Here is a 15,697-nt window from a genome sequence, read left to right on the forward strand (position 1 = left end):
TGCAGGGGCTGGCGCCATGCAGTGATCGCTCCTTGGGTGGGCCGCCCCGGCTGAGGTGCTAATTGCGCACATTGCGAATGCGCAATTAAGCAAAACAAAAGCATTTGGCAAACAGCTCCTGACCCTGGGGAGCCGTGGACGGTGGGCAGCCTGCCTGCCGCTGCCTGCAGGGATTGGAAGTTGGATCGGATGATGAGAGCTGGCTGGGCGGCGGGCCTGCCCCACCGCCACTGTCATTTCACACTACAGAGAGAGACAGTTGCTTTCAACTTTGCAGGAAGTAACAACACATTGTTGCACTTCTTTGCAAAGTTGAAACGCAACTTTGTGCATGGGGCTCGGGGCCGCATCATTCAGTCTCACCAAGTGATTGACTTAGACAGTCGCAGTCAGTCTGGATAGTTGGGCCTCTGACGCTGGGCATGATTTTGGCCAGTGCACGCAAGGCGAGTAGATAGATAGAGAGCCAAGCAAAAGCTGGGCCGCACTGCACACTACAACACACTACTGAGTTGGACGGTCGGACCCAGCAGACCCAGAGAGCGGACGAGGCCACCATGCAGCCAGCCCAGTGGTGCCCACCACTACAGGAGGACTACGGGCACCAGGCAAGTCGGGAGGCCGCAGGCGCCCACTGCCCACAGGTGGATCAGGCGAGTGGTGGCCGCCAGCCCACCAGTGCTCCCAACAAGCCACAGTCAGGCAGCAGCCAGCAGCAGCCAGCCAGGCAGCCAGCACAAACAATCAGGTAAGGAGGCACACGGCGGAGCACCTGGGCTGCCTATGAAAGCAAGCGAATGCCGTTTCCAAGTTGAGCGGAGCGGCTCATTCCTCCGTATTAGGCGTGCTGCCTGAAGTAAAACAAACAGGTGACCACATAAACTAACACATTCTTGGCTTGAACGGGAAACCGTACTGTGCCCGTGTTTTATACTGTGCGTGGTGGGTGCCGTGCTGCATGTGCAATCAATGAATGAATGAATGAGCCCGTTCTGAGAGGATCTGTGGTGGTGGGCGTGTGAGTGATGTGCCAGGCTGTGTGAAGTGAACTCGTGGCTTCACTGGCTGGCAGCTGGCTCAAGCGTGTTTGTGTGCATCAGTGCGTGAATGTACTGTGGGCACACAGTGTGCTAAGCTGTGAGGACCCGGGTGCAGCAGTGCCTGTGAGATTCTGCATGCTGCCTCCCTTGGGCTGGGGTCTATGCCCGTGCTGTGACTGTGCGAGAGAGGCCAGGGGTCTGTGAACTGTGATTGTGTGCGCGAGTGCGCTGCCCTTCCACTGCACCCACCACTAGTCTGGAAGATTCTGCACCATACATTAGCTTTTTTTTGTACAATTGTGTTCCACGCACAGTACTGTGCGCACGAGATTCCACCGAAACAATAGCAATTTACACAGAAAACAATAGCACACGCTGACACGCACCCACTGTAGAGCAGTCACAACGGTGCTTGGGTTCTCGTTTATTTTATTTTTGTAAGCGTGCTGTAGTGTTTGTGCTGCTCCCATGTGCATTTTTCCAACCGTTCTATTTTCGACGTTCTCGGTTCTGCATATGTTTTGTCTCAGGTCGTCGCCAGAGGCCCAGAGCCCGACTTTGCCTAGACGGCACCCTGTGTTAAAACAAAGTTTGAGCCACCTTTTTATCCCCACACGGCAAACACATTGTGATAAATACACAATATTGAGCAATATTCCCTCAGGGAGCACTGCCTGGTGTCACGCATTTTATTGATATAAATATGGCTAATTGACTACTGTTACGTACATAGCGCAGGGTTGATGAGATCAAAGGGTTATGTATTTGACCTCCAGACATTATGTGTGTGTGTCCTACAGAATACAAGGTATTGTGATGATGAACCGCACCCACAACATGGAATGCTCTGGCAGCATGGCCTTATAATGGGTGGAGGTGAGCTAGCATTCCAAAGATGGTAGTACGTTACTCTGCCCCGAGCCTCACAATTTGTCTATGGTGTGTATGTGTCTGGGCATTTTGTGCCGATCCATGGCGAGTAATGAGTGGGTGTTTGGCCATTTGATGGCACTGATGGTGTGATTGTCTCGACTTTTGTTCACAATAAATGGTATATGATATAGCTCCTCCGCTGGGAGGATAGCTCATGGGCAACGTATTGGTATCAATAGCTAGTCATGTGCTTATAGGCTGGAGTCAAGCATGAAGCTCAAATGCCTATGCCAAAGGCCTAACTATTGGCTTTTTCAGTGCTAGGTTTGTGTGTTTCTCTTCCCTCCTCCTAGGATTTAAAGTTCTCTTTGTTTCTTAGGCCAGAACACTTGACATTTTCAGTCTTTTCTGTGTGGGTTGGTTGCATATTGCTCCAGAGATATAGTCAGTCATGTTATAGTGACACTCTCTAACAGGGGTTTGAGATTTCTAGCTAGGTATGAGCGGGAACCGCCGGAACGTGTGTCTCGTTCTTGGCGTAGTTCTCTATTTGGGTCCACTTGCATGGTTCTCTCTCCCCACACACCTTTTAAATCTTTACCTTTAAAATCTGATTATGTCAGCCTAATGCAATCATCTCACAAAGACAGTGATCAGTCACAGACTGATTTTGGTTTGTGTTGACACCATTATCGTGATGTAGAAAAGTTGCCAGACATTGAGAACACCCACATTTTACAGGTAAAGCAGAGTGGGATTACATTATTTGCCAAAAACAACACTTTGGCTAACAGTGAAGCAGAGATTCTCTCTCACACAAACTTGCAGTTTGTTGTTATGCATGGCATTTAGAAAAAATTGAGTATTCATATAACGCAGACTTTCTTTTTTTGCATATCAAACTAGCAGATATCAGATATAAAATATGAGTTTTAATATCGCCTTCAATGACCTAGCACTTGCAAATTTCTGGCTGCATTACCACTGTTTGTTGCCTTTATTATTTATTTATTGTTATTTATCTGTTTCTCCTCTGCTTGGCACTTTCCACTTCTCCCTCCTTCCATGCACTTTTCCCCTCCCCGTCTCCCATGCACTTGCACGTTCTAAATGTCACTGGGCCTAGTAAGATCACTGTTTTATTCTCCCCTGTTCCCCTCCCTTGCCTTGTCGCGCTCTGAAACACTTGTGTACGAGCGCGATAGAAATAAAATATCAATCAAAAAAAAAAATCAATAAAGGTATGGTAGATAACCAGAGCTGTGTTCGGGCATTTAGTCTAAAATGTTCCATCAGATTTACATAATAAAAAAGGGCACTACTAAAGTGTGTTAAAAAAGTGATTGCCCTGGCCCTCTGGAGGAGCTGCCCGCTAAGGGGTGCTATGATTGGGATTAGTTGTCAGCCTGCGGAATAGCCGGTGTCAATTGAATTAACAATTGAGATTATGTTTATGTACAGTGGAATGTCTATGTTGCTTGCGTATGCGTTGACGAGTATTTAGCCATGTACTGGTTGCGGGTCCACTTGCCAGCCTAGGCACAGTCGTAGTGGAATTAACGGCCCATTGATGGTAGCGGGTGCAAAATGGTGTGAGTGAGTACCTGGGCATATCATGGCAATGCCTGAGAAATCAAATGCGAGTTGTGCACAAGTCAAAACTCTAGGCTTTGCCAATGTTTGTTTTTAACAGGTCTTCAGAGCAGGTCACAACAAATGCCTATAAATCAAGTGGCTCGAGGAAGACCTGGTTAAGACATTTTTATTACACCAGTAGCGGTTTGCAACTTGAATTAAGCTAACTCTCAGAAGAGAGCTTTGATAAACATTGGCAGGCACTTCAAGTGCAAAGTTTGATAAGGCCTGATTAAAGTGAGCTCAAAGAGTTCCCATGAGCAAAGCGTTGCTAGGGAGGGCGTGGGGGGGGCTGAGGATGCCATGGCCCTGAGTCCTCTTTTCGTAATAGCCCTGGATAGAGGCTCAGGGGGCATGGCTGCCTACAACCACAATAGTAGATAGCCCAGAGTCCCGCCTGCCCCGACATTAGCATAGCCTGCCCCTGGATCTTTTCCAAGCCTAGCAACACCTATGCCCAATAGCGCAAACTAAAAATGGTGCTGGGGTTGGTGTTCTTGTTGTATGTTAACAGGTACATGCTTCCAGATCCCTCAAGCCCTGCACCTAGGGAGATGAGGGGAGTTACTAACTTACTGGGGACTACTGGAGCCCAAGTCCCGGCACCTCTACTGTGTACAATGCATAAGAGTGAGAGGCGTATGGGCTATTTCAGACAGAAACTTAAAGCAAAGCTGCCAGAGAAGGGAGAATTCCTTCCATCCTGTGCTGGAAGGGGATGGGAAGGGTAAGCGTTCATATTGTTTTCAGAACCTCCCGTAAGGTCAGTTCCATACTACCAGTCTCCCTATTGCGAGGCGACTGACGCAGGCATTCCGGAATGCCTACTTTTCAATATGCTACTAGTATTTATATGATATATATGATATGATGCTTATTGGGTTTTCGTCATCTTAACTGTGTTTCTTGTTGCAGGCAGGTCCCTGTTAAAGTATCCACTCTAGTCAAGCCTTAGCAGAGCTCCCAACAGCCAGCCAAGCGAGCTGATCCCTGTGGGTAAGTAGCCACTAGTGACTGTATATCTTTAATGCAGTGTAATGTAAGGTGGTCCTGTATAGCACACTCAAACCACTTGGGTGACCTTCATTATGCACACCTTTTGTTTCTCCCCCCCCCCCCCCCGCACCAGGAGCACAGCCACCCTAGGCTCCAGTGCAGCGTATAATCAGCAGTGACGAGGCATAACTCCTATCCTATTCCTCTGCACCCAAATTAGAGTTAGAGAATCAGTCGCTCTCCTCTTTCAATCTGGCCAAGTTTTGTTATTGTGAATTTGCAAATTCCAGACCTAATGTGTGCCAGGGCAAAAGGAAAACCTGGATTATACCTCTCACAAACACGGGTGGAGGGTAGGATGATTACACGAAGGTGTGCATTTGTGTGCATGCAGCAGGAATCCAATTGCTATATGTATGTATTGTTGCATGCACCATTGGTGTTTTCATAAGTTAATTACAATGCAGCTTTCCTTCTTGGCTACTATTTACTTCTGAAATGTCAGACCATAATACAACGTTCATTCACCATGCCATGGGACTGGATTACTGTTAGACTCATCATTTTATAGACCCAGCTGGATATTATTCTCTTTTTTGGGGAGGGAGGTTCTGGTGGGGCTGGGGAACAGTCAAATCTGAAAATGCTGACATTGATCTAATGGAAAGCACTTGTTTCCTCTTAATGAAAAGCTATTTTGGATTTTGGCAGCCAGGTTACTTAGACCTGTGATGAAGGCAGGAATCTGATGCCTGTTTAAGGTAATTTTATTTTTTAGGAGAGAAATGGATAAAAAAAGAAAGGGAGGAGCAGAAAAACAAAGAGAAAAGAAGAAAAGGTGGATTGAAGAGGAAATCCAGCAAAACAAAATAATTGAAGATCTGTTTACAGGTCAGACTATCAAAGTATCACGTGGTATTGCTGGGAGAAAAGTGGAGGGGGGTGACCAGGCATCTTCTTCAGGTACAATTGTAAACCTGGTTCTTCACTGGAGCCATCAACAAGAGCTCAAGATGTGAGAACAGAGGAAGTGACAGAAGCCGGTGTCGCTGCAGTTATTGGTGACATCTCAACAGAGGCAGATGCTGCAGCAACTACAATGTCAGCAATCATTGAAGGTGACCCGCGAGTGGAAGTGTCGAAATCAAGCCTGCCAGAAATAATTGAGGATGTCCGTCTCGAGGAAGTGGCAGCCAGTGGTGGTACCAGTCTGTCACAAACAATTGAAGATTCCCCCAAGGAGGAAGTATCTGCCAGAAATAATTGAAGAAGACATCACCCCCCCACACCCCCCAGAGGAAGTGGCAGGTTCTAGTAATTCAGAAGAATCTTTATCTGCTTTACCACAAACTGAAGACTCGGGGAACGGGGGGTGAAGCACAGAGCACGGGAAGATGATCGACAGGTACAGACTATTTGTTTCAACGTCCAAAACCAGATCAACTTTCCTATTTCTTTCAGCACCATCCAATCCAACCTCCCAAACATAGACGCATTAAAGCAGAGTTAGCATTTTGGGGAAAACATGGGAGTAAACGGCATTGGTTGTTACTCTGAAAAACAAAATGCCCTTTTTTGCACAGTTTAGCATTTACTAAACGTGGAGAGAGGGATCCTTTCATCAACGGGATGAGAACCTGGAGGCGTCTTTACCAGCGCATTATAGAACATGAGGCAGGCCAAGGTCATCAGAGGTGCACAGATTCATATATGATGACCTTTTCAGGGGTTGACATAGGCGGTCTACTCTTTCACCAACAGAAATTAGCTTGAAGTGAGCAAATCAGAAAAAGGAGAGCCATATCGGAGCGCGTCATTGAAGTTGTAAAACTCATTGGGAAAAGGGGGCTAAGTTTTTGTGGGAAATAAGAGTCCATGTTTGAACTGGATAACGAAGAGCTGGATCATGGCAACTTTCTTGAAATGCTTCTGCTCCTAAGTAAATTTGACAGACCTCTAAATGAACATATTGAGGCCATTCAAACCAAGTCCAAAAAGAAAACAGGGCAAGGACGGGGTGCTTCTGTGACCTTCATGTCAAAGACTACAGTTGGGTATGTGAATGATGCCATTTCCAAACTGATTAAAATGGTAATCAGTCAAGAAATAAAGGAAGCAGGACTATTTTCCATTCAGAGAGACTCAACCCAAGATGTGAGTGTTACTGATCAGTGCTCTATAATTATTAGATATGTTACAGACACTGTACATGAACGCCTGCAAGCAGTAACCAACTGCACTTTGTCTACTGGAAAGGGGCTGTTTGAGTTGGTGCAGAGTGTTATTAAAGATAATGGTCTTGACCTACGCAAGTGCATTGGAAATTCAACTGATGGCGCATCCAATATGCAGGGCCAGTACAATGGTCTCACATCCTGGCTCAGTAAGGAATCCCCTTGTCAAATACATGTCTGGAGCTATGTGTCACAATCACAACTTAATGGAGGGGAAGAGAGATCGACACTCTCCCCCGAACCACGGAAGCCGAATGAATTTGACCCTCCCACCGTGGTTGGCACAGGCACCTGAAATAAAGAACAGGTCGCCACGTGGCAGCCAATGGGGGGAAGAGGGGTTAGGAAGAGGTGTGGATAGGGAGGGGAAATGGGAACACCGGTAAGAGGTTAAGGAACTCCTAAATTGGATGGGAAAGGGGAAGCACGGGGGAAAAAACCCTAACCTGTCTAAACATATAACACACAAGAATTCCTTTTCTGTAAAAGGTACCAGTAATGACAATACATGCACAGTGAATTCACCAGTACACCATATTCTCCTGTTCTCTACCTTAAACCTGAGAAGCACACCTTAATACGTGCGCTAAACCATTGCTACACATAAAAGAGACATGTAGCCAGCAACATAATGGAAACGGACAAATGGGAATCTTCCCAACATGAGACAATTACACATGGCCCTTTGGGCTGGCAGAAGCAACACACAAGAAACATAAAACGGTGCATCAACTTGTTTGTAGCACTAGTTGAACTTAATGTCATGCCCAGGTTCAGTAATGGGTTGCTGGACATTGCGGTAGGTTTCTCTCCACACATAATGGCATTTATCTGCCTTTGAGAGTTTATACGGAGAAGCATTACTAATACATTCCAGCATGTAAAGGTATACACAATGCACTTCCCCTGAGGTCAATAAACGTTCCCAAGCACTTATCTGAAGTCTGGGAGCCCCTCGGGACTTCCCAAACGACGAGCAAACTGCCGTAAATCAACCTGACATCCTCATAGCCCACATGAAATAACCAGCCTTCTCAAAGTACTTATCTTAAGTCTTGGAGCCCCTCGGGACTTCTCAGACGAGGCGCGTAGTGCAGTAAATCAGTCCGCCAACAGCATAGCCTTCGTTCTGCCAGGTCCTTGCTACCGTCTGCAAATCATCAGGCCGTGAGCAGGAGAAACCTCCTCTGTTTGCCCGACGCCAACCGTTCCCTGGAACCAAATTAATCTGCACCTGCTGCACGCCGTTGCCTGCTAATAAACTGTTTCCAATTCAAGACAGCTGGCAAAGCGTGCGTGCCCATAACTACCAGATGCACTGAGGATGCTGGGTAATGTAGTTTTCAGGTCCTCCCAGCGCTTCCTGACATCAATAGGTAAATTTCAGCACTCCACGTCTGTTCCAGCCCTTATTCCTGACACTATACACATGTATTAAATCTTGTACTTGTAGAAGGGACACAAGTATCAAATGAATCCACGTCTTTGTTTGGCCTGTTAAACTCCTCTGCCGTTATTTTCCGGGAGGCCTACAAAAGGATGGATGTGTAGCGTGAGCTGTCTGTGCAAGGCCGCACAATCCAAATAATAGGAGAAGCAAGGTGGTGGGCAAAGGATGCAGCACTATGGAAAGTTTCTAGCTCCTTTAATAACCCAAACAAAGCAATGTTCATTGATGTGGTTGTAGCACTCAATGATATTTGCTCTAATACAGATAAATTCAATGCAAACTTCCGTTACCAAGCTTTATACCTTTCTGAGGCTCTGTGCAAATTCCAAACAGTGCTCAGAGCCCAGTTATATCTCAAAGTATTTAATTCGACAACCCCATTATCTAAGTACCTCCAGACAAGTGGAATGGACATACTCCAGGCACAAAGAATGGTCTCGGACACTATAAAAACACTTGCTGCAGAGTCAAGAAATTTTGATTCTGTGTACTGTGCAGCACAACAATTTGTAGAATGGGCAAACGTGGGATTGGAAGAGAGAGGCTATGATAATGGAGTGGAAACTGCACTTCCAGGGGGGAGAGTGTCCCACAAAAAGAGGATGCCTGGACTGAGTACAAGGGATAAGCCAATCACCTTGGCTAAAGACCGGTTTAGAGTTACTGTACATAATGCCATTATGGACAACATTCTTCAAAGCCAAACTAGTCGTTTTCAACCCCACTCATCTCTTGCCGCAGATATAACATGCCTGGATCCCAGAAATGTCAATGAAAGTCTACCCGACAATCCTCTTATAAAAATGTGCTCCTTGCTTGAAAGACTGGATGACTCCATAACGGTACAGGGGTTAAGGGAAGAACTCTTGGACGTTGCAAGCAAGTGGACTAAACTGAAGAGGACACTACCAGAAGAGTATGCCTTTGACGTCCTCCATAGTGAAGATCCAGCACTACAAGAAGAATATGGAGATCTACCTAAACATTTAGTACAGAAATGCAATACATGCCGTAACTGTGCAATATGTTGCTATGCAATTCTAAAAAAGTATGAACTTGTTAGTAGTGCTTAACGGCAATTGTATTTGGCATACAAGTTCATCTTGACCTTCTCTTGCACACAAGTAGCATGTGAAAGAAGTTTTTCAAAATTGAAGAATATTAAAACCCGCCTAAGAAACCACCTCAGCCAGGATAACCTCGAAGTATTTATGTTCACGTCTGTGGAGTGGAATTTGCTTGTCCCATTGCAAAATTCGGACATAATCGACCTGATTGCACAAAAAAGTGCATTGTTGAAGGACCTCTTGATTGAGTGATTTTTCAGGATTTCCACAAAGACTTCAGAGCCAGCTTGTCAATGCATGCAACACCAAACCACATTTCTTGAAGGCAAACAGCCTAATATTGTCTTTCAAAGTAAAACAAAACATTTAAGTTTGGATAAGTCACCAACTAACATCTTAAAATCTTACTGTATGGCACCTGCACGATTCACAATTGACCATCATCACTTCAATCACTAGGACCTTAACTTGGTTCAGTTCAAATGTGCAATGATGATATGTCCAATCAAAGACCAAAGTGGGAAGGGTGGGTGACACAGTACTTAGAATCAAAGTTTCTGTGAAGGCGGTACCGTTCATCAAGACAGTGTTTACATCAGTGAGGACAATATATGAATCATTCAGCTTTACATCTTAGAGTATCATCAGATTTGGAGTCCAGGCCAGCTACATGATTTTTAACATAAAAAGACTTTCCACAGATGATAGGGCTGGGGGCCAAGGGGAGGCGCCACCCAACAAGCAAGAAAGGCAAGCAAGCAATATATAGTCAGGCCAAAGACATTGTAATAATTCCAAAGACACAGCAACAACTAAAATGCACCCCAAATGGACAATCCAGAACTTTTAGAAGACTTCTCTCTGCCCTTTTTGTAGGGCAACCACCTAGCAAAATCTTTCACAGCAGCATGAGCAACTGGCCCCAGAACTATAGGAAGGCCACGTTGGGAGTGGCACGTCATCATGTGTGCCCAGGAACGAAGGCACAGTGCTTGTGCTCAAGTCCTCTTGCTGAGAAGACATGTCTCAGAGCAACTCCGGCTTCATATCATTGTGAATGGCCATGTCCCACCGGATCGACATCCCTACCCCTCGCCTGAAACAGATAAGTGCTGCAGCGCTCTGCATAACCACGGGGAGCATTGGGGTCGCACAGAGGGCCCAGCCAGCCCCACCAGACAGAGACAACTGGCACCTGCTTCCTACAAAGGTAACTGTACCAGTAAGACACTGCATGTCACCTAACAGAGCACAACACTAATAGCACTTCCCAGCCATGCGCAGCACCATAAATCATTGGATAGCGGGCCGGCTGGCTAGCCGTGGACACAATTCGGAACACCTTCCTAAGGCGTTACTATTACTTCTTACTCCTGCATGCACTAACACTTTACCACCACTTACCAGAGCCACATGTAGCCCTACTGTGCATGTTTAGTAGCCACATGCGTACGGCCTCTCTAAATCTCTTTCATGTGTACAAGCATGTGAACAGCAACATGTGGCAGTGTTTTATATGTGCACTAATTGTAGCACTTTATTGCAGCATTTGAACAGCTACTATGACACATCCTGGCACAAAGAAATCACAGGAGACAACAAGGGACACTCTGGTGACAACTAACCTAAGCTAAGTGCTGTACTACCTCGTGTGTTTATTATGTTGCTGTGCCTTTGTATACTGCTATAGTGATATTGTATATGTGTGTAGAGTCAGAAGCAGAGACGTGTGTTTCTATTAGTGTAACAGCTAGCTGGAAGCATGCGCAGTGACCAAAACCTTACCCTAACATCCCCAACCTATCCATAACCTCTCCCTAAATCTCATTCCGGTTTCCCTAACCCCCCCTCCTATCCAACCATCGTCACCCTAACCCTCCTTTCCTGCTGGGGTTGCGGAGCCCTGTATGAGCATTGATTTGCAGCACGTCCCAAAACCGCAGTGGGGGTGGTTGGTTCATGCCACTCCTGCGCCTCGGAGCTGTGAACGGACCCTGTCACAGAACTTCATGCAAAGTAATGTTATTTTATGAGTTGTGTTGTAATGTAACAGACACATGAACCCTCCATACGTAACATTTTCTGTAAAGTCGTGAATTGATGCGATTCACACATGATGGTTTGAGGGCCACTTTTTTTGAGGCGAGGGGTGGGCAACTTTTTTGAGGCGAGGGGTGGGCCACTTTATTTTTGGTGTCCGGGCCTATTTCTTGTCCAAGTCCGACCCTGGGGTCATCTGGATGGGAGGGTCCTCGGGAGTGGAAGTGGGATACTGACGGGTGAGGCACGGCATCCCCCTTCTTTAAACACCTTTTCCCCATCCTACCACGTAGGACATTTAGAAACACTGCCCCCCCTTTTCCCACACAAACACTTTCTCAGACCACAACAAACAACGTACTAATAAAACTTTTTACCTGCCATGTCCCAAACCCAAGGGTCAGGCAGTTGACCGGAACCTCACACACCTGATGGCTCTTTCCTTTCCCCACAGGGGTAAAACATGGAGCAAGAGAGCACAGTATGAGCAAGGCAAACCGCACAACGTGACAGCTATCCAGGCCCAGCAGTTCAAGAGGAGGAGAAAGGCGGCGAATATCGAGAGGCTAACAAGGAGAGACACAACCTTGCCCTTTTCGACGCAGATCCGCGAAACATCCAGAGAAGGAATCACAAGACCGATCACAATAGCCCAAGTGTGCAGCAACAGATGCTGACGGTACACAGCGCGTGACTACGCTGATAAGCAGGAGCGAGCGAAACTCCTGCTACCGTAGTACCCGCCTTGACTCTGGATACAAGGAAAGCTGAGCGGTTCATCACAGATGGTGAGTCGAGGAGAAATCCGATAAGATAAGAACCCAAATGTGTTAAATGAGATTTGCAAAAGTGGCATATTGAGAAGAGTTCAATGAACTGTAAAAATTGTTAAGGGAAGACCAGCTGCAGAGGGGACAGGCACCACGTGGGTGCTACCTCGAGAGACTCTGGTCAACCCAATGTTGTTTGAAACTACAGATACCAGAAAGCCATAGGAGAGCCACCAAGAAATGTCAAAGTGGTCATACAGGAGGTCTAGCAAAATCCCTGTACAGTCGAAAGTCTTTGATCTACAAACTGTTAAGAAAGCAAGGGAAGTGAATCCTGCATTAAGAGAAAGCAAGGGAAATTAATCCTGCACACATTGAAAGGAAAAGGAACTAAGGCATTGGCTAGAGTGAACCCGGTGGAGGGAGGCTGACGAAAAGGGGGCAAAGTCTAAAGTCCCAAGGAACAGTGTGTTGACAAAGGTGAACCCGGCAATGGGTTGCCCATTGGAACTGTTTAAAAAGACATTGAGGTTTGTGAACAAGAAAATCCATAGTGAACCCGGTGGTGGGAGGCTGAGAATTGAGAACGTTTGGCGCGCAGAAGAGGGGGACCCAGGGGTTTAGAACTGTTACCCAAATAAAAAGAAGAACTTTGTGGTTTAACTTTTTGATACTTTGGAACCTGACAGGCCCACGAAAGCGAGAGAACATAGTTATCCGAGGTCCTGTTCGAGGGATTTGCCCCCAGAAGAGGGGAATCCCGGGGTGAGAGTCATCACCCAAAGCCCACTGAAAGGGGAATGTTTATCTGAGTTATGGAATATGATTTAAGAAGGGTCAGCGCCCGGAAGAGGCTAAAGAAATTGAATGCGCTTTGCTTCTGCCTTTGCTGCTGCTGATCTCTTTCTCTCTCTCGGCACCATGCACCTGGCCACCCTCTGTCCTTCGGACCCAGGTACCTGCTCACCCTCCCGCACTGCCTCCGGCCCACCCCTGGCACTGGGATCTGTATCTGTACCCATACAGTCCCCCACTCTTCTTCTGCACTTATCCGATACACTCTATCTGACTAATCATGCACTTGCTACTTGTCTGGCTGCACTACCATTTTCACTGCATTTATTTATCCCACTTATTATTTATTCTGTTATCTCCTCTATTCCGCACTTTCCCCTTTTTCCCTTGTCCATGCACTTCCCCCTTTTTCCCTTTTCCATGCACTTACGCGTTCTCAATGTCACGGGGCCCAGTAAAATCGTATTTGTGTTCTCCGCTGTTCCCCCCTCTTTGCTTGGTCGCACTTTGAAACAATTGTGTATGAGCGCGATATAAATAAAATATCATATCATTATCCTCTAAAGGGGCTACCGGCACAGATCTTTTTACCCCTTCGAATTGACCCTCATAGTATTTTTCCATTTTTGTTTCTTTTTAAAACCAGAACATAGTTCAAATGTATTAACCACCGGTATGCACTCAACATCTTCTGGAGAGATCCTTGCCAGACTTGGGCCATTTTGCTTGACCAATTTATAATATTTTGGTCCTGCCAGTATGGAACGAGCCTTTTTTCTCCCCTTGTTCCTTTTTCGGTTCCTTCTGCTCTTACAGTATATAGAATTCTGTGATTTCTCCCCATCACTTCCCAGAGGGGACAATGATTCTGGGATAATCATCTCACTAGAATTAACCTTGGTATCTGAATTATGTGAAGCCCTTTGTTAGATTGAGGTATTTACCACTTCACAATCTTCACCAGCTTCTTTACACTGCAATTCGCTTAATTGTACCGACAATGCCTCAATAGCACCAAAGTATTTGAGTTCACTTGATCTAAATTAATAATTAACTCCCCAGAGCTCTTGTCACTCTCACACTGACACCCCGATTCACAGTTTTTATTGTTTGTTTTATTATTATTTATAATACGCGCCAGACCCGGGGGTATCGGGGTGAAGGGAGAAACAAGGAGATTATCAGCGTATGTTACAGTGCTGTACAGGTAGGTACAAAAGTGAAGAGGAGCAGACAGAAAGATGAGATATGCAGACAATATAGGCACGGACAGGAATATGGCATCAGTAGTATGGAGGTGGCGGGAATATATACAGTCATTATAAACATGGGAATAATATGGCATCAATAATATACACATTGAGAGAAGGAAGTGGCGGGAGGTGACCAGGGGAATTAGTGGTCATTTTCTTTGAATTCCACATCGACAATATGACCCTCGGCACTGCACCGCTCCTTCTGTTTGATCGAGCCTGCTGGACCTAGAGACCCATGCTACTCCTCACTGATGATGCCCAGTGAGGCTGTAACATGTCTGGGGATGCTCGTAGTCTCATGATCTAGCCGTTTGGGCTGGACTGCTCCTTTCGTGGTGGGACCAAGCCTTATTTGCATATGGTCTTTCCCCTTATTTTAATGGCTTGGCGGGCTAAAGAACAACGGTTTTGAGGGCTGCCCAGAGCTGCGCCAGAGGTTATGATTCATTCAAAACCTTCCAGCCATCACCTTTTGTTTTTCTATAGACATATTCGTACATAAAGAAAAAAGAGCTTTCACAATTATCAAAGTTTCACTCTGCTCCCCATCTCTGTCTGACACAGAGCTTAAGGCAGAATCACACTACTTATCCTGCTCTACGGCCCCGCATCCAGGGCTAGTAAATCAGGAGTATAAGGCAAGTCATAACCAGTTATATAATTATATTGCTCAGGGGTGGAAACTGAAGAGCCAGAGGACGAAAAGGCATGGAACGCTTCTCTATAATGGCTGCAAGATGTGTTGGCGAGCTCATCATCCCATTGTTATTGCTCACAGGTAAAGAAGTATGCGGTGAGGAACACGAGGCTGAACACCCCATAGACCTGCCTTGTAAATTGAGGCAAAGGTTGTCAGTCGTCTGCAATGGGGCATTGCTATCGATAGTTGGCAATAACGAAATGTCAGTTGGCGCAGAATGATTTGAAACATTGCCTTCCAAATGAACCAAGTCTAAATCTTCCACTTTATTTGTAGTGATCACCTCCTCACCATTATCATACGCTGTGCACGATAATAATGAGTGATTTTGCTTTTATCAAGTAGACCTTTGGTTGTAACATTAATACCTTTTATAGGTAGGGTGGAAACTCCCGCATCCTTTGTAGTAGAAGGTTTCTTTTTGTGGAAGGCAAACTCCATTCATTCTTTCACTGGTTGTTTAGTGCAACCCTTGCTACGCAAAAAGTATCCTTTACCCTTAAAGAGCAAAATCGAGCTGTGACGCAAACACTGATGGCCGTGCCAAGTCCTTTAAATAATCTGCAAGCTCAGCAGCCCAGCTGCTGCCAATAGATTCAATGCCGTCAGGAGCCGGAAAAACAACCTCTGCCCTCCACAATGCCCTCACTGATGCCGTGGATGGATATAAAACCTTTGACGGGAAAGCCAAGACAGGCCAAAAGCGAGACCCACGGGGGGCTTACTTACAGGTATACCGAGTTACTTGAAGGCAAGAGGGGGGACTTTAGCCAAGGCATAACCTTATATATTACGGTGAAAGTAGTTGTAACTGTTCGTGAAGAATAAGACTAGAGGGAAG

The 15,697-nt window shown here is 46.0% G+C and overlaps 1 protein-coding gene across 1 annotated transcript in view; it reads left to right on the forward strand.

The window, feature by feature from the left end:
• The window catches only part of LOC138515428 (zinc finger protein 208-like), a 410,867-nt gene that overhangs the window by 208,076 nt on the left and 187,094 nt on the right, over positions 1 to 15,697 (forward strand). Inside the window, exon 6 of the mRNA XM_069630272.1 lies at positions 5,323 to 5,559. Within this exon, the coding sequence (XP_069486373.1) occupies positions 5,323 to 5,559 (237 nt within the window). The remainder of the gene's footprint in view (positions 1 to 5,322; positions 5,560 to 15,697) is intronic.

Source organism: Ambystoma mexicanum, chromosome 6q (assembly GCF_040938575.1).
Source record: "Ambystoma mexicanum isolate Mex_15411 chromosome 6q, UKY_AmexF1_1, whole genome shotgun sequence".
Lineage (NCBI taxonomy): Eukaryota > Metazoa > Chordata > Amphibia > Caudata > Ambystomatidae > Ambystoma > Ambystoma mexicanum.